This window comes from Sceloporus occidentalis, unplaced genomic scaffold (genome assembly GCF_023333645.1).
Source record: "Sceloporus occidentalis isolate IW3139 unplaced genomic scaffold, rSceOcc1.0.p SCAF_4, whole genome shotgun sequence".
Lineage (NCBI taxonomy): Eukaryota > Metazoa > Chordata > Lepidosauria > Squamata > Phrynosomatidae > Sceloporus > Sceloporus occidentalis.
In genome coordinates this window covers 44,401,236-44,420,282 of record NW_028316984.1, presented here as the reverse complement: position 1 = coordinate 44,420,282, position 19,047 = coordinate 44,401,236, and the positions used below count along the sequence as shown (strand labels likewise).

The 19,047-nt window shown below is 38.1% G+C and overlaps 1 protein-coding gene across 1 annotated transcript in view; it reads right to left on the bottom strand.

The window, feature by feature from the left end:
- Positions 1 to 19,047, bottom strand: part of DPP4 (dipeptidyl peptidase 4) — a 67,246-nt gene that overhangs the window by 21,739 nt on the left and 26,460 nt on the right. Inside the window, exons 11-19 of the mRNA XM_089519884.1 lie at positions 18,029 to 18,164; positions 17,833 to 17,877; positions 14,366 to 14,470; positions 14,214 to 14,281; positions 13,619 to 13,672; positions 11,891 to 12,012; positions 10,329 to 10,376; positions 8,682 to 8,780; positions 2,373 to 2,442 (exon numbers count right to left, since the gene is read on the bottom strand). Coding sequence (XP_089376010.1) covers positions 2,373 to 2,442; positions 8,682 to 8,780; positions 10,329 to 10,376; positions 11,891 to 12,012; positions 13,619 to 13,672; positions 14,214 to 14,281; positions 14,366 to 14,470; positions 17,833 to 17,877; positions 18,029 to 18,164 — 747 coding nt within the window. The remainder of the gene's footprint in view (positions 1 to 2,372; positions 2,443 to 8,681; positions 8,781 to 10,328; positions 10,377 to 11,890; positions 12,013 to 13,618; positions 13,673 to 14,213; positions 14,282 to 14,365; positions 14,471 to 17,832; positions 17,878 to 18,028; positions 18,165 to 19,047) is intronic.

Sequence of the window (19,047 nt, the reverse complement as noted above, 5' to 3'; positions counted from 1 at the left end):
TCATCCCTTCAAATAGGTGCAGTCAGGCACCTTGTCGGCAGTGTTACAGCCCTCTTCTTTCACGTCTTGCCTACTTCCCCTTCCAGACATCCCTGGCAATGTACAACACTAATGGAATGAGAGACAAGCAGTTCTTATTAAGTGCTGGACAATTCCTATGTTTTATTTCTGAAAATACAGTGCCCAGAATCAAAGTTGAACATTGCATTGTTGAAAACTGGATATGGCAGCCACTCAGTTCCTTCTCTCCAACTGTGGACAACATAAGACAATGTTGTCCAGATGCAGGAGTATTGCCAAGAAGATCCAAGTGTTGATGAATGCCAGCAGCAATACCAGACAGGAGCAGCAAAGGCAGGGGGGCATATACTGTAGTAGCAGTATATCAAGATGCCACTCAAGTATAGTGCCAGCCTTTTTCTCAAGTTTTGTGTCAACATGCTAGTGGTAGAAGTCATACCGGTATTTTCATGTTATCAGCCCATGCAACTGGCTGTTGAAGAGTACAATCATCTCCCAAAATGACAGATTCTCATAACTATATAATTCCCCAAAAGTTCTCCAAGAAAGTTTTCTTTTGCTATAATAAAGTCTCTGGGGAAAAATCATTCTTGCTTTCATTGCAGTATAACTGAGAAACCCTCAGGTTTGATTTTGTTCTCCACTCTACTTATTTATTTTTTGCTACTGAAATACACTCTTATTAAAACATCATGCCCACATTCATTTTTTTCATATGTTGTCCTAAAGCTACACATCAAATTTCAGATAAATTAACAAGACATAACAAGAATAACTTTTGATGTTCAGAATATTAATAAGCAATGTCTTTGTCCTTTATTGCCATTGCAATTTTAAGCAAAAATTAATAATCCCAGTGATAATTATGTAATATAATGAAGCTTAAAATACAAATTAAGAGAACTACAGAAAACCAAAACAATTACAACTATGTATGATGTATTATTACGTATGACAGCCAATTTCCAGCCAATACAGAATATTTGTGTCCTACTTAATATGAAACACAAATTTCTGTAATTTGCAATTAGAGGAAGATGGGTAATTAATGCAAATACATTAATATGTGCAGAGGAGTGTGAAGGAGGAAAGGATTCAGGAGCATATGTTCAGGGTCCAGCAAATATGTCTTGCTATGTTTCTGAATTGCTTTTGCAAGATAAGTAAGAACACTGCCATTGTTTATCTGCTAACTGTGCAACACATAAGGGTTACAAATTTCTAATCCTCGTTCTTCCTCTTTTACCTGTAATGTTTGGTCATTGTGTTCTAAGTTAATTGTTTCCATGCCACATTACAGCCTTGATCTAGAGATCATCTACTGATGTCAGTAGGAGAGTTTCAATTGATTTTAATAAGATGGTCTTTAATAAGCTGGACTGGTCTCAAGAGAACAAACAAACCAGCTGTTTTCAGAAAAATCCTGACTCCTTGCCCTCCAAGCTAATGAGCATCTCCTCATTACCCTTGCTTTCTAATGACAGCAGTGAATGCAAGAGAAAAATCAACACCTTCTGGGAAAGTCACATTTAAGAACTTAACTGAGGTTATTTCTTATTATTCTTTGGTGTTCACTGATTCTGCATACAATGTCTTCAAACAGTTCTTACCCTGCTTTCCCCCCACATATCGTTTGGAGTTTATAATGCAAACATAAACCTTACATTGGCTAAAATGACCATTCACAGTAAACTACTCTATCTCCATTTTCTATTACTATAATTTTACATTAATACAAACTGCTTGATGGCAACTCAATTATAATTTAAATCAAAATGGCTCCAGTCATTCATGGAGGCTGGTCAAACAAGAGAAAATGAGGGAAATAAGTGGAGAAGGAACAGAATCAAATTAAACTTTCAAAAACTCATCTCCAGTGGGTTTTTGTGGGTTTTTCGGGCTATGTGGCCATATTCTGGCAGAGTTTCTTCCTGATGTTTCACCAGCATCTGTGGCTGGCATCTTCAGAGAATGCTTTGCCTGGAAAGGACTTGGCTATATATACTGTGTGACCTGGAAAGGCAGGACACACAGTATATATAGCCAAGTCCTTTCCAGGCAAAAATTCTCTGAAGATGCCAGCCACAGATGCTGGCGAAACGTCAGGAAGAAACTGCTAGACCCATAGCCCGAAAAACCCACAAAAAACTATGGATGCCAGCCATGAAAGCCTTCGACTTCTCATCTCCGGTATTTTTATTAGCCATGTTGGCTGAAGGACTCTGGGAGCTAGAGCCAAAAAGGTAACTTTTCCAAGCTCTGAGCTGGTATGTATTAGAAAGGGAGCTTCCATACAGCATGTACAGAACTTCAGGCACTCAATAAATAAATAACCAAGAATGGCCACTTACACGTCAATGAGCAGGGGGTATTTCTTTGATTCATCAAAATGAGGTGGCAAGATCATTTGATACCAGAAATCTGAAAACAAATACAGAAACTTATTACTGACACAACTAAATAACTAGTACATGCATGTGCTCCACTTGTGGACAAATCCTGAATCAAACTGAGTTGACTCAGGCAGACCCAAGAGATGTCCAAATCAAAGTGGGATTCCTTTGGAGCAGTTCACTTCTGGAGTCCTGATGATCTGTTAGAAATTTGGACCCAGAGTGATACTGTGTGCCTCTCAAACATTATGCATTTGGCTTGGAATTGTCATTTTGTGAGTGACACCTCTTCCTTTCAATCACACTTAAGAATCCTTGCAAAACCAGATCCAGTGTTTTGGTGAAGGGAAATTTTAGCAAAATTTTGCAAAATTCACTCAGTGCTCAGTGCTTTTCACTAGCTACATCTCCCAAGAGCAGCTATGTTAAAAAGAGTCTTTGTGGTCTCTGTGAGACCTGAAGGTATAGCAGCAAGTGCTTGCTTTGACAATTCTGGATGTCCATGTCCTTCTTCTGACACTATATGCACCACATCCACCATCAACTCCTTTCACCCATGTGGCTTTAGTGCCAACTGAGCAGAAAGCAGGACAGGCTTAAAATGTTTTCCATTCACTATAACATTTGGGCTGCCACAGCCATCCTTCTGAAAAAGGAATAAATTCATCCCCCTTTTTTGTTTTCTTATTTGGCAACTTCTACACTCTAGACACAGCCCTTACACACAGACCCCTGGACCTGTTCACCTGAAAGATGTAAAGTTATCTGTGCCCACAGATTTCATTCAATTTGGCCAAGCAACAATAATAAGTCATTGGTGGTATTTATTATTTTTTTAAAAGCATGCTTCACAAAGCATCTAACTGTCAGAAGTCTGTAATTCCCTCAGTGAGGTGGATATATGATGCCTACAAATTTCATCCAGTTCTAGTAAATATGAGGAGAGGGGTGGGCAGGGAACCACATAATAGTAATAATAATAATAATAATAATAATAATAATAATATTCTGCCTTTTCTTTGCGGAATCAAGGCAGATTACAAAACAAAGGCATCAAAAATACAAAATACACCAAGCATCAAAAACATCACAGACATATGATAACAATAAAGTAATTATACAGAAAATAAAAAAGAATACAGAGTACAAGATCCGAAATACATAGCACATAATAATGGAGGCATAACATAGCATAATAATTTAAATGGCAATCCCCACACTTCCATGGCAGCACAATAACATAAAACAACATCACATGACATAATAATCTATCATAACATAACATAATAGGCAATATAACAATCCCCAACTCTCCCCCGAAAACAAAATAACAAACAAGTACAGATTACATGCTTAAAATAGATATATTAACAGTAATCTCCCTCAGCCTGTTGCCATCTCTCTCCATAGTTAATACACTAATAATAATAATAATAAAAAACATCCAGCCTAATAACCACTATGGCTGATGATGTTCTCTGGGCTGGTTCAGCCAGGTGGGCTCAGGTGTTTCTGTGCCAGTGGGGTGATGGTCCTGGGCGCGGAGCCTGCATTTTAAAGGTGCAGCTCTCCTGGCCTCTCTCCTCCAGCTGTGCCAGTGCTTTCTAGTAGCATTCAATAGGAGGCATGAAGATCTTAGATTTCTTGGATTCAGGAAAAAAATGGATTGGGCAGCTCCTGCACCAGTCCGAGCCAAACTCTGCTTTTTTTCTGAATCACCAAATAGGGGTCCAAACCAAATTTTGTGAGTGAGTCACATCCTTAAAATGTTTTTTCACTCAACTCAATTGTTGTGGCCTTCTTCCTCTTGTATAGTCACCATAGTAACATTCTGACCACTTAGGCTTGAATTTTGTGCACTCTTAACCCAGAGTAATCCTCAGCAAAACCAGTGGAATTTATTTCTCAGTAAAAAAGCACAGGATTGTGCTATTAGTCTACTACTGTTAACAAGAGTCTCAACATCTGGCAGTTATTATATGGTGACACAAAAAAACTGATCTGTGGTCTTCTTGCTGACTACAGAATATATAAGCCTGGACTAGTCTGGGAAAACCAGTGGCTGGTGGTTCCCATCTCTGTGAATCAGTGAATTCACTCTGATTTTTAATCTGAATTGTAAAGCAGTGATTGAAGCTGCTAACCCCTTTTGAGTTTGAATTCAGCACCCTGGACAATTCCTTTGAAATTTGTGTAAAACTTGAAACAGATTCATCACACACTGATGGGGGGGGGGGGGGGCTTGTCTACACTGGCCAGAATACTATGGGCTGATCTTGGAATATTCTGGCCTCAGAGCTGTCATGAATTTCCCCCATTACCTCCACACTCCAGAATGATGCTGCACAGCTGTCTACACACATCTCCCACTGTGCCACCTGGCACTACCACTGCTGGAGGTCGAAAATGAGTTTCCAGAGTCAATCACATGGCTGGGCACCTTATCATGACCTACGTCGGAGTGGTTCATGCCAGCAGCAGTGCCACCGGATGGAACAGCAGGACATGAATGTAAACAGCCTCCCTGCATAACTGTGGAGTGTTCTGGATTTTCTTGCAAAATCCGGAACAAAAGGTGATGATTTTTAACTAGGAAAGGGACAAATTCTTTGCATAATTGGCCTAATGCCATGAAGATAGTTTACACATGAATTGGGGATTTGGCCCTGTGTCATTTAGATATGTCAGGGTGGTAGTGGTGGGCAATTTAATTGGCCTGTGTAGACATGCCCTTGGAAAGCACCAGAGCTACCACTGGAAGGAAGTATATGCCAAAGCCACTCCCAATGAATTTTGGCGTAAATGTGAAACAGAGCGTCCTGGCCAAGCTTAAACCTTTATTGTGCCACAGTATAACTCATATTTAACTACTCTGTTTCTAACTGCATTTATTCAGGATATTACTGCTTCAGAAAAACAAAAATGAATGGCTTGCAAGCTGAAGAATGAAAAGGTAAAGTATGTGTGGGTGCTGCAGATAGGTGTCATGTGCAGACTAGCAGAACATGATGGGAAGTGTTGATCAGAGGAAGTAATGAGGCAAATCATGAATGGGAGTACAACACAAGAATAAGCCCCAAGAGATGTTTAAGTTAGCAGAACGTCAAGAAGCCTATTTCAGATCTCAGTACAGGTGGTGGGGCATACTGTCAGCAAGATTAAATGTGTACAATCAAGATGAAATGAAAGTCTTGGTACTTTAAGAGAATGAGGGATGGTTAGTTTTACATATATATGTAATGAGGCAAATCATGAATGGGATTGTAACATGAGAATAAGCCTGGGGGTTGACATTTTTATTACAGTATTTGGCAACTATTTTGCTGCATTGCTATTTACTTTTCTATTATTTTCTTTTCTTTGATGGGGGGGACTTATGATTAATTAGAGATGGCATAAGACTCGACAAATATGTATCAAAATGCCTCTAAAATGCATGAAAATTTTCTCATAAAAGGTTACTTTTAAAGGTAACTTGTAACTGTAACCCATTAGACTAACAAAGTGCTTTTGCTCCCGCTTATTATGTTATTCTTGAAATGTAAATTCTTTATAGACTCTTGTAACCAAAAAAGGACAACCCTCTTATAAGTAGCAGTGTTGCTTGTGACTTTGTATTGTTGAAAGGTTACTGTAATGTGAAAATATGCTTAAATGCGTAGTGCTGTGTAGTAAACCAAAGGAATCTGTCTTACCTATTAGCTCCTAACTGGGAGAGGCAAAGCAACAAGAGAGAAAAAGATTAGATTGATAAGAGCATAAAAGATGGAGGCCATTTTTACATTTCAAAATTTTCCTTCTTTTAGATTACATATTTTGGCATAATAAAAATATTACTTCAAAAAGAAACACAAATATAGGGTGATGAAAAAAGAATGGTGTAAACTAACAGCTTTACTTTGGGGCTGTGGTGCACACCGTCATGGGGCTCCTATGGTGCAGCGCTGAAGGAGTGCCAAAAAGGCATGTCCACGGCCATCACACCCTTTGTAGGGTCCAAAAAAGAGTCGCTTTTTGCGGCTCCTTTTTGCACTCTGCAAAGGCCAGATTGGGGCTGTAGCATGTGGAATGGCTGTAAAAGAGGCAGCCTCCACAGCCACTTTGCACCATTCTTTTTTAAACACCCTGTTTAAAAAAGGATACAGGAGGCAGAGCAAGGATATATAGGCAATGATTGTAGATAGAACAGAAACTTCAGACAGGGAAGTATGCGAAGGGAACTTGCAGCATCTTTGAGACTAACTGAAAGAAAGAAGTTGGTAGCATGAGCTTTTATAGACTTGAGCCTACTTCTTCAGATGTATGTCAGAAAAGGAAGTTAGGGCTGCACCTACACTGCAGAATTAATGCAATTTGACTCTGCTTTAAATGTCATGGCTCAATGCTACGGAATTCTAGAATTTGTAGTTTTGTGAGATATTTAGTCTTCTCTGTCAGTGCTTTGGTGCCACAACAAATTACAATTCCCAGGATTCCAAAAGAAAAAAGAAAAAAAGAAAAAAATGGAATCATGACAGATAAAGTGGTGTCAAATTGCATTAATTCTTCAGTGTGGAAGCATCCTAGAATGCATTAGAAGAAAAATATGCTTCCTTTTAGAATTTGTTGGGCAATGAGTCTGACTAGATTCCCACACTACACTCTTATAGCACTGATATTCCACTTTAATTGCTGTGGTTGAGTCCTGTTGCATTCTGAGGTTTATAGTTGAGTGAGGCCTAAGAGCTCTCTGGCTGAGAATTCTAAATGCCCCTCCTTAAACTGAAAATCCCAGAATAAAACAGGATCCAGCTAGAGCAGTTAAGGTGGAATTAGCAACAAGAGTGTAGTGCAGTAATCTCCTGTGTGTTAGATTCCATACGTCTCCTAGGAAGCAAGTCTGTCTGAATTCAACTGGATACTCCAATGTAACAAGTATATATATCATACCAAACGCATCACAGAAACATTTTGAAAGAACTGTCTGGAACCCCTTTTGCTCAGAAATGTTCTAGGTTTATAAACAGTGTGACAGTGGTAAGGGGGAAAGCAGGACCAATTGAGGCACAGGACATGTTAGTTACTTGCATTGATCAGGCAAAGGGGTAACTTCATCTCTGCAACAGAAATCCATCCATCCATCCATCCATCCATCCATCCATCTCAAAACTATGTGAAAGACTTATTTGCAGTTTTATGAAAATCTAGGCAAGGAGTCTGCATACACTTTGTGTGGTAAAGTAATAAAACAAAGAAATACCCATTAAAGATACAAATTCCAAGGTAATTACAACTCTTTTGCATTTTCCAGTTATACTGAATTTGCTGGACCAGCATATATGGTATCTGAAAAAGCCTCTACGTTAAATTGAGCAAATACACCACTGTTTTCCACTATCCATACATGGCAACATGCTCAGAGCTCATTCTCTTGACCACTGAGCATAAGGTGGCTGCTTCAAGGATCATTGCACCTTGCATGTGGCAGGCTAACCAATTCACCTTCTCTTAGGCAGCAGGGTCAAGTATTACATTAAAGGAAGTCCCTTTCAATACTCTCACAAATTTGAACTTCACAAGAATATTCTGAATGTATATCTGTTCTATCGAAACAATATTTTAGAATCAGAGAATCATGGAGTTGGAAGAGACTGCCATGCAGGAATGCACAATTAAACATTCCTAACAAAGGGTCATCCAGTCTTTGTTTAAAATCTTCCAAAGAAGGAGACTCCATGACACTCCAAGGCAGTGTATTCCACTGTCAAACAGCTCTTACTGTCAGAAAGTTCTTCATAGGTTTAGATGGAATCTCTTTTCCTGTAGTTTGAACCCATAGCTCCATGTCCTGCTCTCTGGAGCAGCAGAAAACAGGTTTGCTCTGTCCTCAGTATGATACCCCTTCAAATATTTAAACATGGCTATCATGTCACCCCTTAATCTTCTCCTTTCCAGGCTAAACATACCAAGCTCCCTAAGCTGTTCCACACAGGGCATGGTTTCCAGATCTTTTATCATTTTGGTTGTCCTCTTCTGGAAACATTCCACCTTGTCAATATCCCTCTTGAACTGTGGTCCCTGTACGTGCACACAGTATTCCAGGTGAGGTCTCACCAAAACAGAAGGGAGTCATATTACTACTTCCCTCAATCTAGACACTATATGCCTATTGATGCAGCTTAGAATCACATTGGCTTTTTTAGCTGCTGCATCACACTGCTGACTCAAATTGTAAAGATTTTACTTTGTTCAGTTTTATTAAAAGCTATTGTTTGCTTGTAAACTTACTTTCTCCATGCAGTGGAATACTTTTTAGTATTTTAGAGGGCATCTGGATATCCTTCAGCAAATTTTCAAAGTCTGTATTGTTTTCCAGGACCTTTGAAACTACAAAGAAAGGGGAGTTGAGATTAACCTTTACTGAAAGAATTATGTTTAAAGTATAAGCCTAAACACAAAATTCTACAAAAATACAGTAGGCTTTCCACATTTGCTGGAGTTCAGTAGTTTATTCTGCCCCAATCTCCAAATTTTAAAAAAGGGGGTAGCAGAAAGGAAACAAAAAATATTAGATCTCATTTGTAGGTGCTATGGTGGAGCTGGTTTCTATTCACTTGGACTTTTCATATTCAAATGTCACCCCATTAGGTAGAAAGGGCCCACACATGATTGTCCAGAAGAATCAAAATGAAGAAAATGGCTCAAATATCAATACTATTTTATTTCACCTATCTTCTAGAGCGGGGCCCAAGGCTTCTTCCAGATAGAGTCAATTTTAAAAATCTTCACAATAAAATCTTTAAAACAATTATTCATAAACATAAATCATTTAAAAACATACAAAAGTTTTAAATAAAACACTCTAATAAGCAGTATCCCTGCTTACACATTAAAAGTCCACTTAAACAAAAAGGCCTTTGCCTGCCAGTGAAAGGAAAGCAGAGAAGGGGCCAACCTATCCTTCTGTGGAAGGCAGTTCCAGAGTGTGGGAGCAGCCACTCAGAATAACAGATGTGTAAGCAGTCATTAGGGTGAGAGAGATGAGAATAGGGTGAAAGCCTCAGAAAAAGAACATGCAACTGGAGGAGATGTGGCATGCTTAAAATTGTTCGGCCTCCAATACAAAACCTAACTTCTCTGACACTGACACTTCCTTGTTATGGATTTGCTTTAAAATGAATCATACTGAAAATGAGGTGTCACAACTCTCCATATGTTCCCTACTATGCTATGGAATAGAAAGCCAGCAGAGCTTGGAAAATTACTCTTTTGGGCTACCCTTAGAATTCCTCATGCTAGCTTTGTATTTCTGGGAGCTGTAGTCCAAAAATATAAATCTTCCAAGCTCTGAACAATATCAACAACGCCAATAATATTTGCCATACTCACAAAATGCTTTCCCCAAGCATATTTATAATGACTTTCAGAGGACTTCTGTCACTATCTTCAAATGTTCATGACCTTTCCTCTCTAGGCCCCACTTCCAATTCCATGTTTCTATAATTCTACCATACTATCAGCCCAGTTCTGTGTCTGCAAATCACAAGGTCAATCCTGTTTATTATCTTTTAACAAAGTGAATGGTCAGTTGTTTTCCTAGAGTCTGCAGTTGTGGACAGAAAAGTGTCCAGTCATTTTGTGCATAGAGAACTGGGTAGTATGAAGTCAGGTGGGTAGATGCAAGAAGTACTCACATAAAAACATCTGCCATGCTATGGGCAGAGAATTTAGAAACTCGAAACCAACTTGAGATCTTCAAGATGTTGTTGGGGCAGGCCTTCCATCATCCCTAGCCATATCCAGTAGTAAGTTGTAATGGGGTGGTAAACCTGTGGCCTTCTAGATGTTGCTGAATTGTAATTTGCATTGCAAACAGTAAATATCCACAAATATTATGTACTTATAGACTTAAGGAAGAAAATAAAGTTAAAATACCTTGATCTGTACTGCTGTTGTGCAAGGTGAAATAGGGCAGGCCAGGACCTGTTATGAACAAAGTGTTAAAATTGTGATTTCTTCATTTTTAACTAAGGCATATAGAAAATGCATTTAATTTTGTTATGCCTGTATAGAGTCAATTTAAAAAGAGTGAATTGCCTTCAAGTTGTTTCCAATCTATGTCGGCTCTAAGGAAAACTTGACATGGGGTTTTCTTGGCAAGATTTCTTTAGAGAGGTTTGACTTTGCCCTCCTCTGAAGCTGAGAGAGTGTGACTTGCTCAAGAGCACCCATGGGGTATCCACAGCCAAGCAGGAATTGGAACCCTGTTCTCCAGAGTCATACTCCAACAGTCATACCACTACACCAGTTGACTCTTGCACCTAATTTTACTTGAACCCATATTGAGAAATTCATGCAGTGGCCAAGTCTGAGGGAGATATGGGAAGAAAAAAAAAATTGTCTTGAGGCTTTATGCAGACTACCTAACATTTCAAGTATGTGACCTCCCTTCAGCCTTCTTCTGCTTCCCTTAACTCCCAGATGGACCCCCCCCCCCCGCCCCAAAGTCTGACCTTCTGTTCATTCTAGGTGGCAGAAGAAAAATGACAGCCCTTTTCTGAATACCCTACTTATTGCCCTCACTACCTTTTACACCACGAAAAGAAAGCTTTAAAAGATGCTCATGATACACATATGACTGCATTTAAAACAGTAATCAGAACAGCAGTGATAAAACTAGTACAATCGTTTGAGGGTTGGGCCTGGGAAAAATGAATATCTCAAAGAAGAAAACTAAGGAGGAAGCTCTGCATTTAATGAGCAAACAAACAAACAAACAAATAAAAAAACAATCTAGAACAAACTGTATCCATCTAAATAGTTAGGTGGCGATCTGTTCAAATGAACAGGAAATGATTAGGAAGTGGAGCTGTATGTTTCAGTGTTTTTCTTCCACCTCTTTAAGGGAAATTAAAGTCTGGATTTTCTGGATGAGCGCCTACAGCAACACAAACTCAGGAAATATTACATACTTGTTTATTATGTGTTTAAAAGTCAGATGAAATTAAAACCAAGTAAGCTGTTATTCGTTGTGATTCAGAAAACTCCATTAAGCATAAGGGCAAGTTTAGGCACATGCACATGAAGCCATTCATTCACAGAGCTTTTCCGACTATTGCTGCACGTCTCATGCTTTATGAGAACCATGTAAGAATATCTGTGACACTGATGAGGAACATGTGGTCCGTCAGATGCTGAACTGCAATTCCCATAATCCCCGCCCATTAGCTGTGCTGGTAATGAAGACAACATCTGGAGGATCATAGATTGCCTATCTCTGAGATCTAGAGTTTGAACCAAAAACCTGATAACCTCAGACTACCTAATAAGTAGTTGAAAAAATGTAGACTATGGAGCCCTCTTCAGACATAAATGGGAACAGGGATATGCAATAATACTCTCAGTAACTGTCAAACCATAAGAGGAAAGCTTCCTGAATTTATTAGAATCCTGAATATCTAGTCATGTTTCTCTCAGATAGAATTAGCTGTACTCACCATAGCAATTCAGTATATAGTATCTTGCATCTGTGCTGAAGGATACTGAATAATACTGACACCTTTCTTTGTTTAGATTACAGCTAATGCATGTTTTTGGAAACCCATTTTTTAACTCCACTCTGCACAAATGGGAAAAAGAGAAAGGCAAAAGAACATTTCATAAATATCTAATCCAATCACAGTTTCATCAAGAGTTCAAACAAAGCTAGTTCGGATTAAATGCTACTTGTTTTTAAAGGATTCCACTAGCACAAATGCTTTTTCTATTCTGTCTTGTTTTTTTTTAAACACACACACACACACACACACACACACACACACGGATTAACTGGTAGAAAAGGTGTTTCACTATAATCTCTAAATTCTTCTCATAATTTCCATGGCTGTCATACAATCTCTATTTTTCATATTTGCATATTTTTCTTTCCTTAAGAGCTTTATTAAGCTGTTCTATATACTTTTCATACTGATATTCTCAGAGCTTGAGATATTTCCCTTTTTGGAACACACCTCCTAGAATTCCCCAGCTAGCATAAGCACTGGCTGGAGTGCAAAATCTGTCATCCTTACTATTTTCAGTTTCGCTAGAGTGTTTTATATGTATCAGGAAATTTACACTTTTTATTTGTTTAACAACATAATCATAAATCATGAGAGAGACACAGTGACCCTGTTTCATGACAAATATTTTGTGTTTGTGTGTATGTGTGTGTAGGCATGTCTCTGTGTTAAATAACTATGCACCATGTGGTAACACTTCATTTTTAAGGCACAATACAAACTAGTTTGCTAAATAATGTGTTTTGGGGGTACTACCCTCAAAATCAATTCTGTTAAGATCCAACACATAGGCCTGAATCCTACAATTAGTTGCAAGTAGAGTAAACCAGGCAAACCATGGAATTCACCAATGAATTCAATAAGCCAGTTCTAGTTGAGACTAATTAATAGGATTCAGGCTACAGCCTGACCAGACCCCAAAAAATATATCATGCAATACCCAATTCTAAGCAAAGCTCAGCCTCACTCCTAACAGTGTGCTGTATAGATATCAAGATTTATAATTTTGTTTTGTTCTTTAAATTGTTCATTATGTAAAGCGCTGTGTAAATCTACAGTGCTATATAAATAAACTTTAACAACAACAACATATTTCTGGTTCACTTGGCCACATTAAAGGTCTTATGACAATTTTGAAATCTCAAAATACATAGTATTTTAGTCTTTAATGCTTTTTAAAATGTTAGAGTTAAAACTGTAGTTTTTAACCTTTTTTAAAAATGAAAAAATGGTAATTAACTGGATTTTTTCTTAGCATTCAATAGCTTTGATTTAAAATATTATTATTATTATTATTAACCTTTATTTATGAAGCGCTGTAAATTTACACAGCGCTGTACATGCAATCTTTTTAGTTAGACGGTTCCCTGCCCTCCGGCTTACAATCTAAAAAGACATGACACAGAAGGAGAAGGGAGTGGTGGAGGGAAAGGGTAAGAGGTCCAGCAGTTCCTCTCAACCTCCGAGGCCTGGACCAAGGCAGATGGACAGGAGGGAGGGCTTGGCTTCAAAATGGAAGGTTAATCATTATCCAGGGAAAATACATACTCACAAGTAGGATAATACATATACAGTACATAGCAATACAGGAAATGGATCGATAAACAGTCAACAACAGAACATCATATAGTACATCATATAGTAATAGCTTATATAATAGCTTACTTATAAAGATTTCTCCCTCCTGGCATACTTTCAAATTCATTACTGATAAAGTATCTGTGAAGCAAACAAAAAAGTTATTGATTAAATCTGCACAACTAGTTTGGTTCCATTCTAACAAATGAGAGCAGTCACCAAGAAGGCCCTCTCCCATGTCCTCATGGAATGAGCTGTTGATGGTGGTGAGACCAAGAGAAATGTCTTGGCCTGTCCATCCTTGGGAATAGTAGAATCAGCATAGGTGGCAGAGCACATCACCCCCGCGCTATTAATATTTATTTTGTATTGTAACTTTTCAACTATTCCCTGTAGTAGTACAGGGCAAAAACAATTTTCTATACAGTACATTCATCAATGTGGAAAACTAATATGATGTTTGAACCTTTTGAAACAGAGACAAGACAGTTTTAATTTCTAAATGAAGTGCTTTCTTCAGCAAATACTAATGAATTATTATATTTACGCTGTAAGCTGCTTTAGATCTCATATTGGGAGAAAGACAGGATAAAAGTTCATTAAGTAAATAAACAGTATTTGAGTACTCCTTACAACCCTTATTCCAATACACTAACACTTACACAGTTCAACAGAAACTCACATATAATTATTTGTTAGAGCGGCTATGCTGATTACCTCCCATGGTCCATTTGTAACAGGTATCGTCTTCTAAAATATAAAATAGTAGATAAAATGTGATTATGTAATCTTCATGATATGCGAACAGAAATCAGTAACACATATGTCACTTACCCCTGTGCTGTCAGTGTAGTGGATGTGTTTATAGCCATTTATGTCACTGATGATTTTGTAATAGCTAATTCTGTCATATGAAAAGTAAGGTTCAGATGGCTGAAACTGGAAAAAAAGAATTAATGTTCAGCAGTCCTTTCAATTTAGCTTCATATGTTGACAATAATTGATACAATAGTATTGGGGAAATGCAGGTACCACCACATTTTTCTGATTCAGGAAGGAAATGTTGAACTTTTCCATTCAAAGGGCATAATATTTCTAGAAAAGTGTATGATAGAACAAAATCATGATAAAAATAGCAAGGTAATTATGGATGGACTGCCTCGGTACATGGAATCCATCAGCTGCCACTAATTGCAATTGGCCACTGAACTGGACAGCCATTTCTTCCCAGTTTTACAACAATGAGGTTCCTTTTTTAAATAAATAAATAAATAAATAACCCAGAAGCTTTTGCTGGTTACTCCACTGCCTACCGAGTTGGAAGCATGTGAGAATTATTTCAGGATGAAGCCCTAAATATATTGTAAGTTTGATTATTGTTGTACACTGCTTTGAATTTTTTCAGACATAAGCAGATTATAGATATTTGTAAACAAACAAACAAATAAAAGTAACACTAGTGTTCAGTGAATCTATGCTTTCAGTTACAAAACAATTCTTATTTCAAATTGGTAAGTGAAAAGAGCGGTATTGACCAGTCAGTGCAAACACAACTTGATCTTTGCAGTTGCACAGTATTTTATTGACAACAAATACTATAGCCAGTGGGACACTGGAGTATTTGTCTTTAGGCAGTGGGGGGTTAACCTTAACTGGTGGTGTTGCACTTCCACTTTTGACCAGGTTCTTTCATTCTCTTACTTTTAAGGTGCCTTTTTTAAAGGACATAAAAAGTATAGCCTGTATGTTTAATGCAACATGCCGTTTAACCCTAAGTTAGCCTTCCATTTATTGAAAATATACTCCATTGGAAAAAGTGGCACTAAGAGCTACAAAAGGAGCAGGAAATCAGTGAAAATCCTATTTCAAAAATGGAGAGTCAACATGCTGTACAGTTTAACAACACAATACAGTTTAAAACTTACAAAAATGACAGTTTAAAAGGAATTAAACTACTACAATATTAAAATAGATAATTTGTTTAAAAACAGAATACAATTTAAAAAGAAAAAAGCACTTAAAATCATACACTTGAAAATAATACAATACCTCCAGGAAGTTCTTTTAAAACTTTCTATTTTAAACACCTATCTGAACAAGAAGGTCTTAGCCTGATAGCAGAAAGCCAACAAGGAAGGAGCCATTCTGGTCTCCCTGGGCAGGGAGTTCCAGAGTCTAGGGGCAGCCACCGAAAAGGTCCTTTTTCACGTCCCCACCAACCAAGTTTGTGATGGTGGTGGGATGGAGAGATGGGCCTCTTTTGAAGATCTCAGAGCCTGGGCCAGTTCACGCAGGTGTATATGGCCTGCAATAGCCAGTAAAGCTCTAAAGGGAGACCCAGTGAAGTTTAGTGATCTGAACAATGGACTGTGTCTCCAGAATGCAGGCTTGAAATCCTCACTTGGAGATGAAAACCCACTGGGTGACCTTGGGCAAGTCATATACTCTCAGCCTCAGAGGAAGGCAATGGCAAACCCCCTCTGAAGAAACTTGCCAAGAAAACCCCACTATAGGGTTGCCATTAAGTTGGAAACAACTTGAAGGCAAACAACAACAGCAAGCTCAAGGCTCTAATGGGACCCAACATGGTGTAGTGGTTTGAGTATTGGACTTTGACACTGGAGACCAGGCAAACTCCATCTGAATAAATCTTACCAAGAAAACACCATTATAGATTTGCCTTGCAGTTGCCATAAGCTGCAGATGACAGGAAAGCACACAACAACAATAATAACAGCAGCAGCAAGGCTCTAAGCCTTTGCACTCCAATGGACTCAGGGAAAGGTATGTAAATATGCATAATTGTGGTTATTGTTTTACCCACTGAAAATCAGAAGGAAAGGCAAGACAAAAACAGCAGAAATCCATGATCTAAATCCAACTACTACTCTCAACCAGAACAGGACTGTCAAATCAGTATCTGAGTCGTAAAGCCAGCACGTGTGCCAATTCCCATTCATTCAATAGGTCAATCCTAGTTAAGACTAGAAAATGGGTTGAGGAGCAAGTCTTTTGAATGATACAAAGTGGCTTTGGGGCATTTCAGAATAGCCTGCAGAGAAGTGTCTGAAATGGAAGGAAGGAATTAAGAAATACCACTACAATAATTTCCTTTTTTTAGTGATCAAAATTATATTTCTCCATAACCCCCCTTAGATTTCTCTTTGCCTTCTAGCTGACACAATATATGTTTAGATTGGCCCTCTTCTGAAGATTCATATATTTTACTGAAGGGTTGCCTACTGTTAGTTCTGGCTCTGGCTTCTGATTGATTTTTCCCATGGGTCAACAACATTTTATTTTTTAAAAAGAGTTTCTGACCCTTGTGCAACAGAATAATGATATGTAGCTTTGGTTTGTTGACAGAATAGTTGCCGGCTGGACTGTCATAGAGTATACATCAAAAAGGAGGGGGGGGGGGAATATCTCCTCTATTGCTACTTTATAGTACACTCACACTTCCATTTTTTTCTTTTCTTTTGCATAACTGTTCACAACATACACAGTCTGCTCATCATGTTGCTGACTGAGACTTTATGGTGTAGAAGCAAAAATGTGTTAGTTGTAAGGTCTTTCCCTTCCTGAACAAGCTTGACAGCAGGTGGGATTATCTCCCATCTTTCTGGTGTAGATTTTATCCCTGCTGTGCTGCTTCCTTCCTCACTTGGTGTGTTTTTGAAAGCTTTCCTCAGGAAAACAAAAATGTAAAAAGACATGACTTGCAAGCGAAAAGTGAACAGTGTGACACACATTTTTTTTTAAATCATACCATGCCATTATTTTATCCCATTTTTCTTCAGAAACAGAATGTGGACACTTAATAAACCTGGCAACTCAGCTACCTCTCTTTTTAGAACAATAGTGTCACTGCTGTTAAAGTTTTGTTGTTTTAATTACATCTCAACAAGATTTTATCTGATTTCATTCCAGATGGATGATCGTGGATTTAATAAAGGAACTTACACCACAAGTCTATTCACGTCTACTCAGACAAACACTCTATTATATTCAGTGATATATGCTTCCAGGTAAGCATATGCACGAATATGCAGAACTGTGTTTAACTCTACCACTTTATGGACCAATATTTGCCTCACATGTGTCAGAGTGGAACCCAAGGAGGAACTGGAGCATTTGGAGCTAAGTACCTCTTTTTCCATTTGTCCACTGGAAAATGCCATTTCCCAGCTATCTTTCGTAAAGGAAAATTAACATTGTAGACATGAACTGTGCAACATATTTATTTGGGTTTTTAGCAGACCTGGTCCAAGAAGGCAGCTTATATATGAATGGACACTTACCCTGCCAATCCAACCAGTTTTACTCTCTTCAGTATGCTGCTTTTCCTGAAAGGGAAAAATTAAATTAAATTCCCACTGTTATAAGTGACTACCAAAATTTTATCTGGTTCTGCCCCATTTCCCAAGTCCAAAAGCTGATATGTAAAGAATTTTATTTTTTTCATTGTCTCCCTAAAGTTGACACCCCCTTGCATACCTCAGGGCATTGCCATGTTCCATTTTGTCTAGCGAAGTCACATATGCCAAGAACTGAAAAATTCTGAATTCTTCTGAGCCACTGAAGGCAGATTCTCTCATTCGCCACCCATGTTACAACACTCAAGTAGTGATCCCTGGACATAAAAACAGGATTCTAAGCATGTAACTATAAATGCACTCAAATCTCAATTCTAAAATGCAATGGTTTGCATTTATATTTCTCTGAACACTTGACATATCGTAGCACTTACAATATCTGCTACACATCATTTGGTATTTTATAATGCTGTGTTGTATGTCATTAACTTCATGGAATAAGAAATTATAAACGTTTATTATATCATGGATAACTGCATATAATAGTTTGCATCTTTTTTTACACTGTAGCCCTAAAATTGTGGAATAGATAAACTAGCTTCTTTCATTACCGCTGCAATAAATACACAAATCTCTTCAAATACCTCCAACTGTCCATAAGTATGCTTTGCCCTTTTCCTAGGCCATGGATATGAGTGTCTAGGGATACCAACTCCAATCAGCACAAACAAACATTGCCCTCATAAGGAATTAAATCTAAACAACATGTTTTGGGATTTTATTGTTCAGCATCAAAAGATGAGACTCAATTTTAACCCTTATACAGGCAGATGGGACATTTTAGTCCCTCAGAATTGAATTTTACTATAGAATTCATAAAGAACTAGACCTACCAGATAGGCATTTTATGACATTGTCACCCAAAAAGTTGTAAGTACTGTCCTCAAGTTTCAGCCACCTGCTATGTACATTTGTTGTTGTTGCTTTAATAGCAAAAAGCAGGTGGGATGAAATGGTCTGAACAAATCTATTGCATTTGCGTTTGTTACAATTTTTGCAAATAAGGAGGGCTGACAGCTACTCAAAACAAATATTCCACTTCATGTTAATGGTAAGAGTTTTTTGACAGTGGAACAGACTACCTCAGCAGGTGGTGGAACCTCCTTGGTGCAAGTTTTTAAACAGAGGTGGGATGGCCAT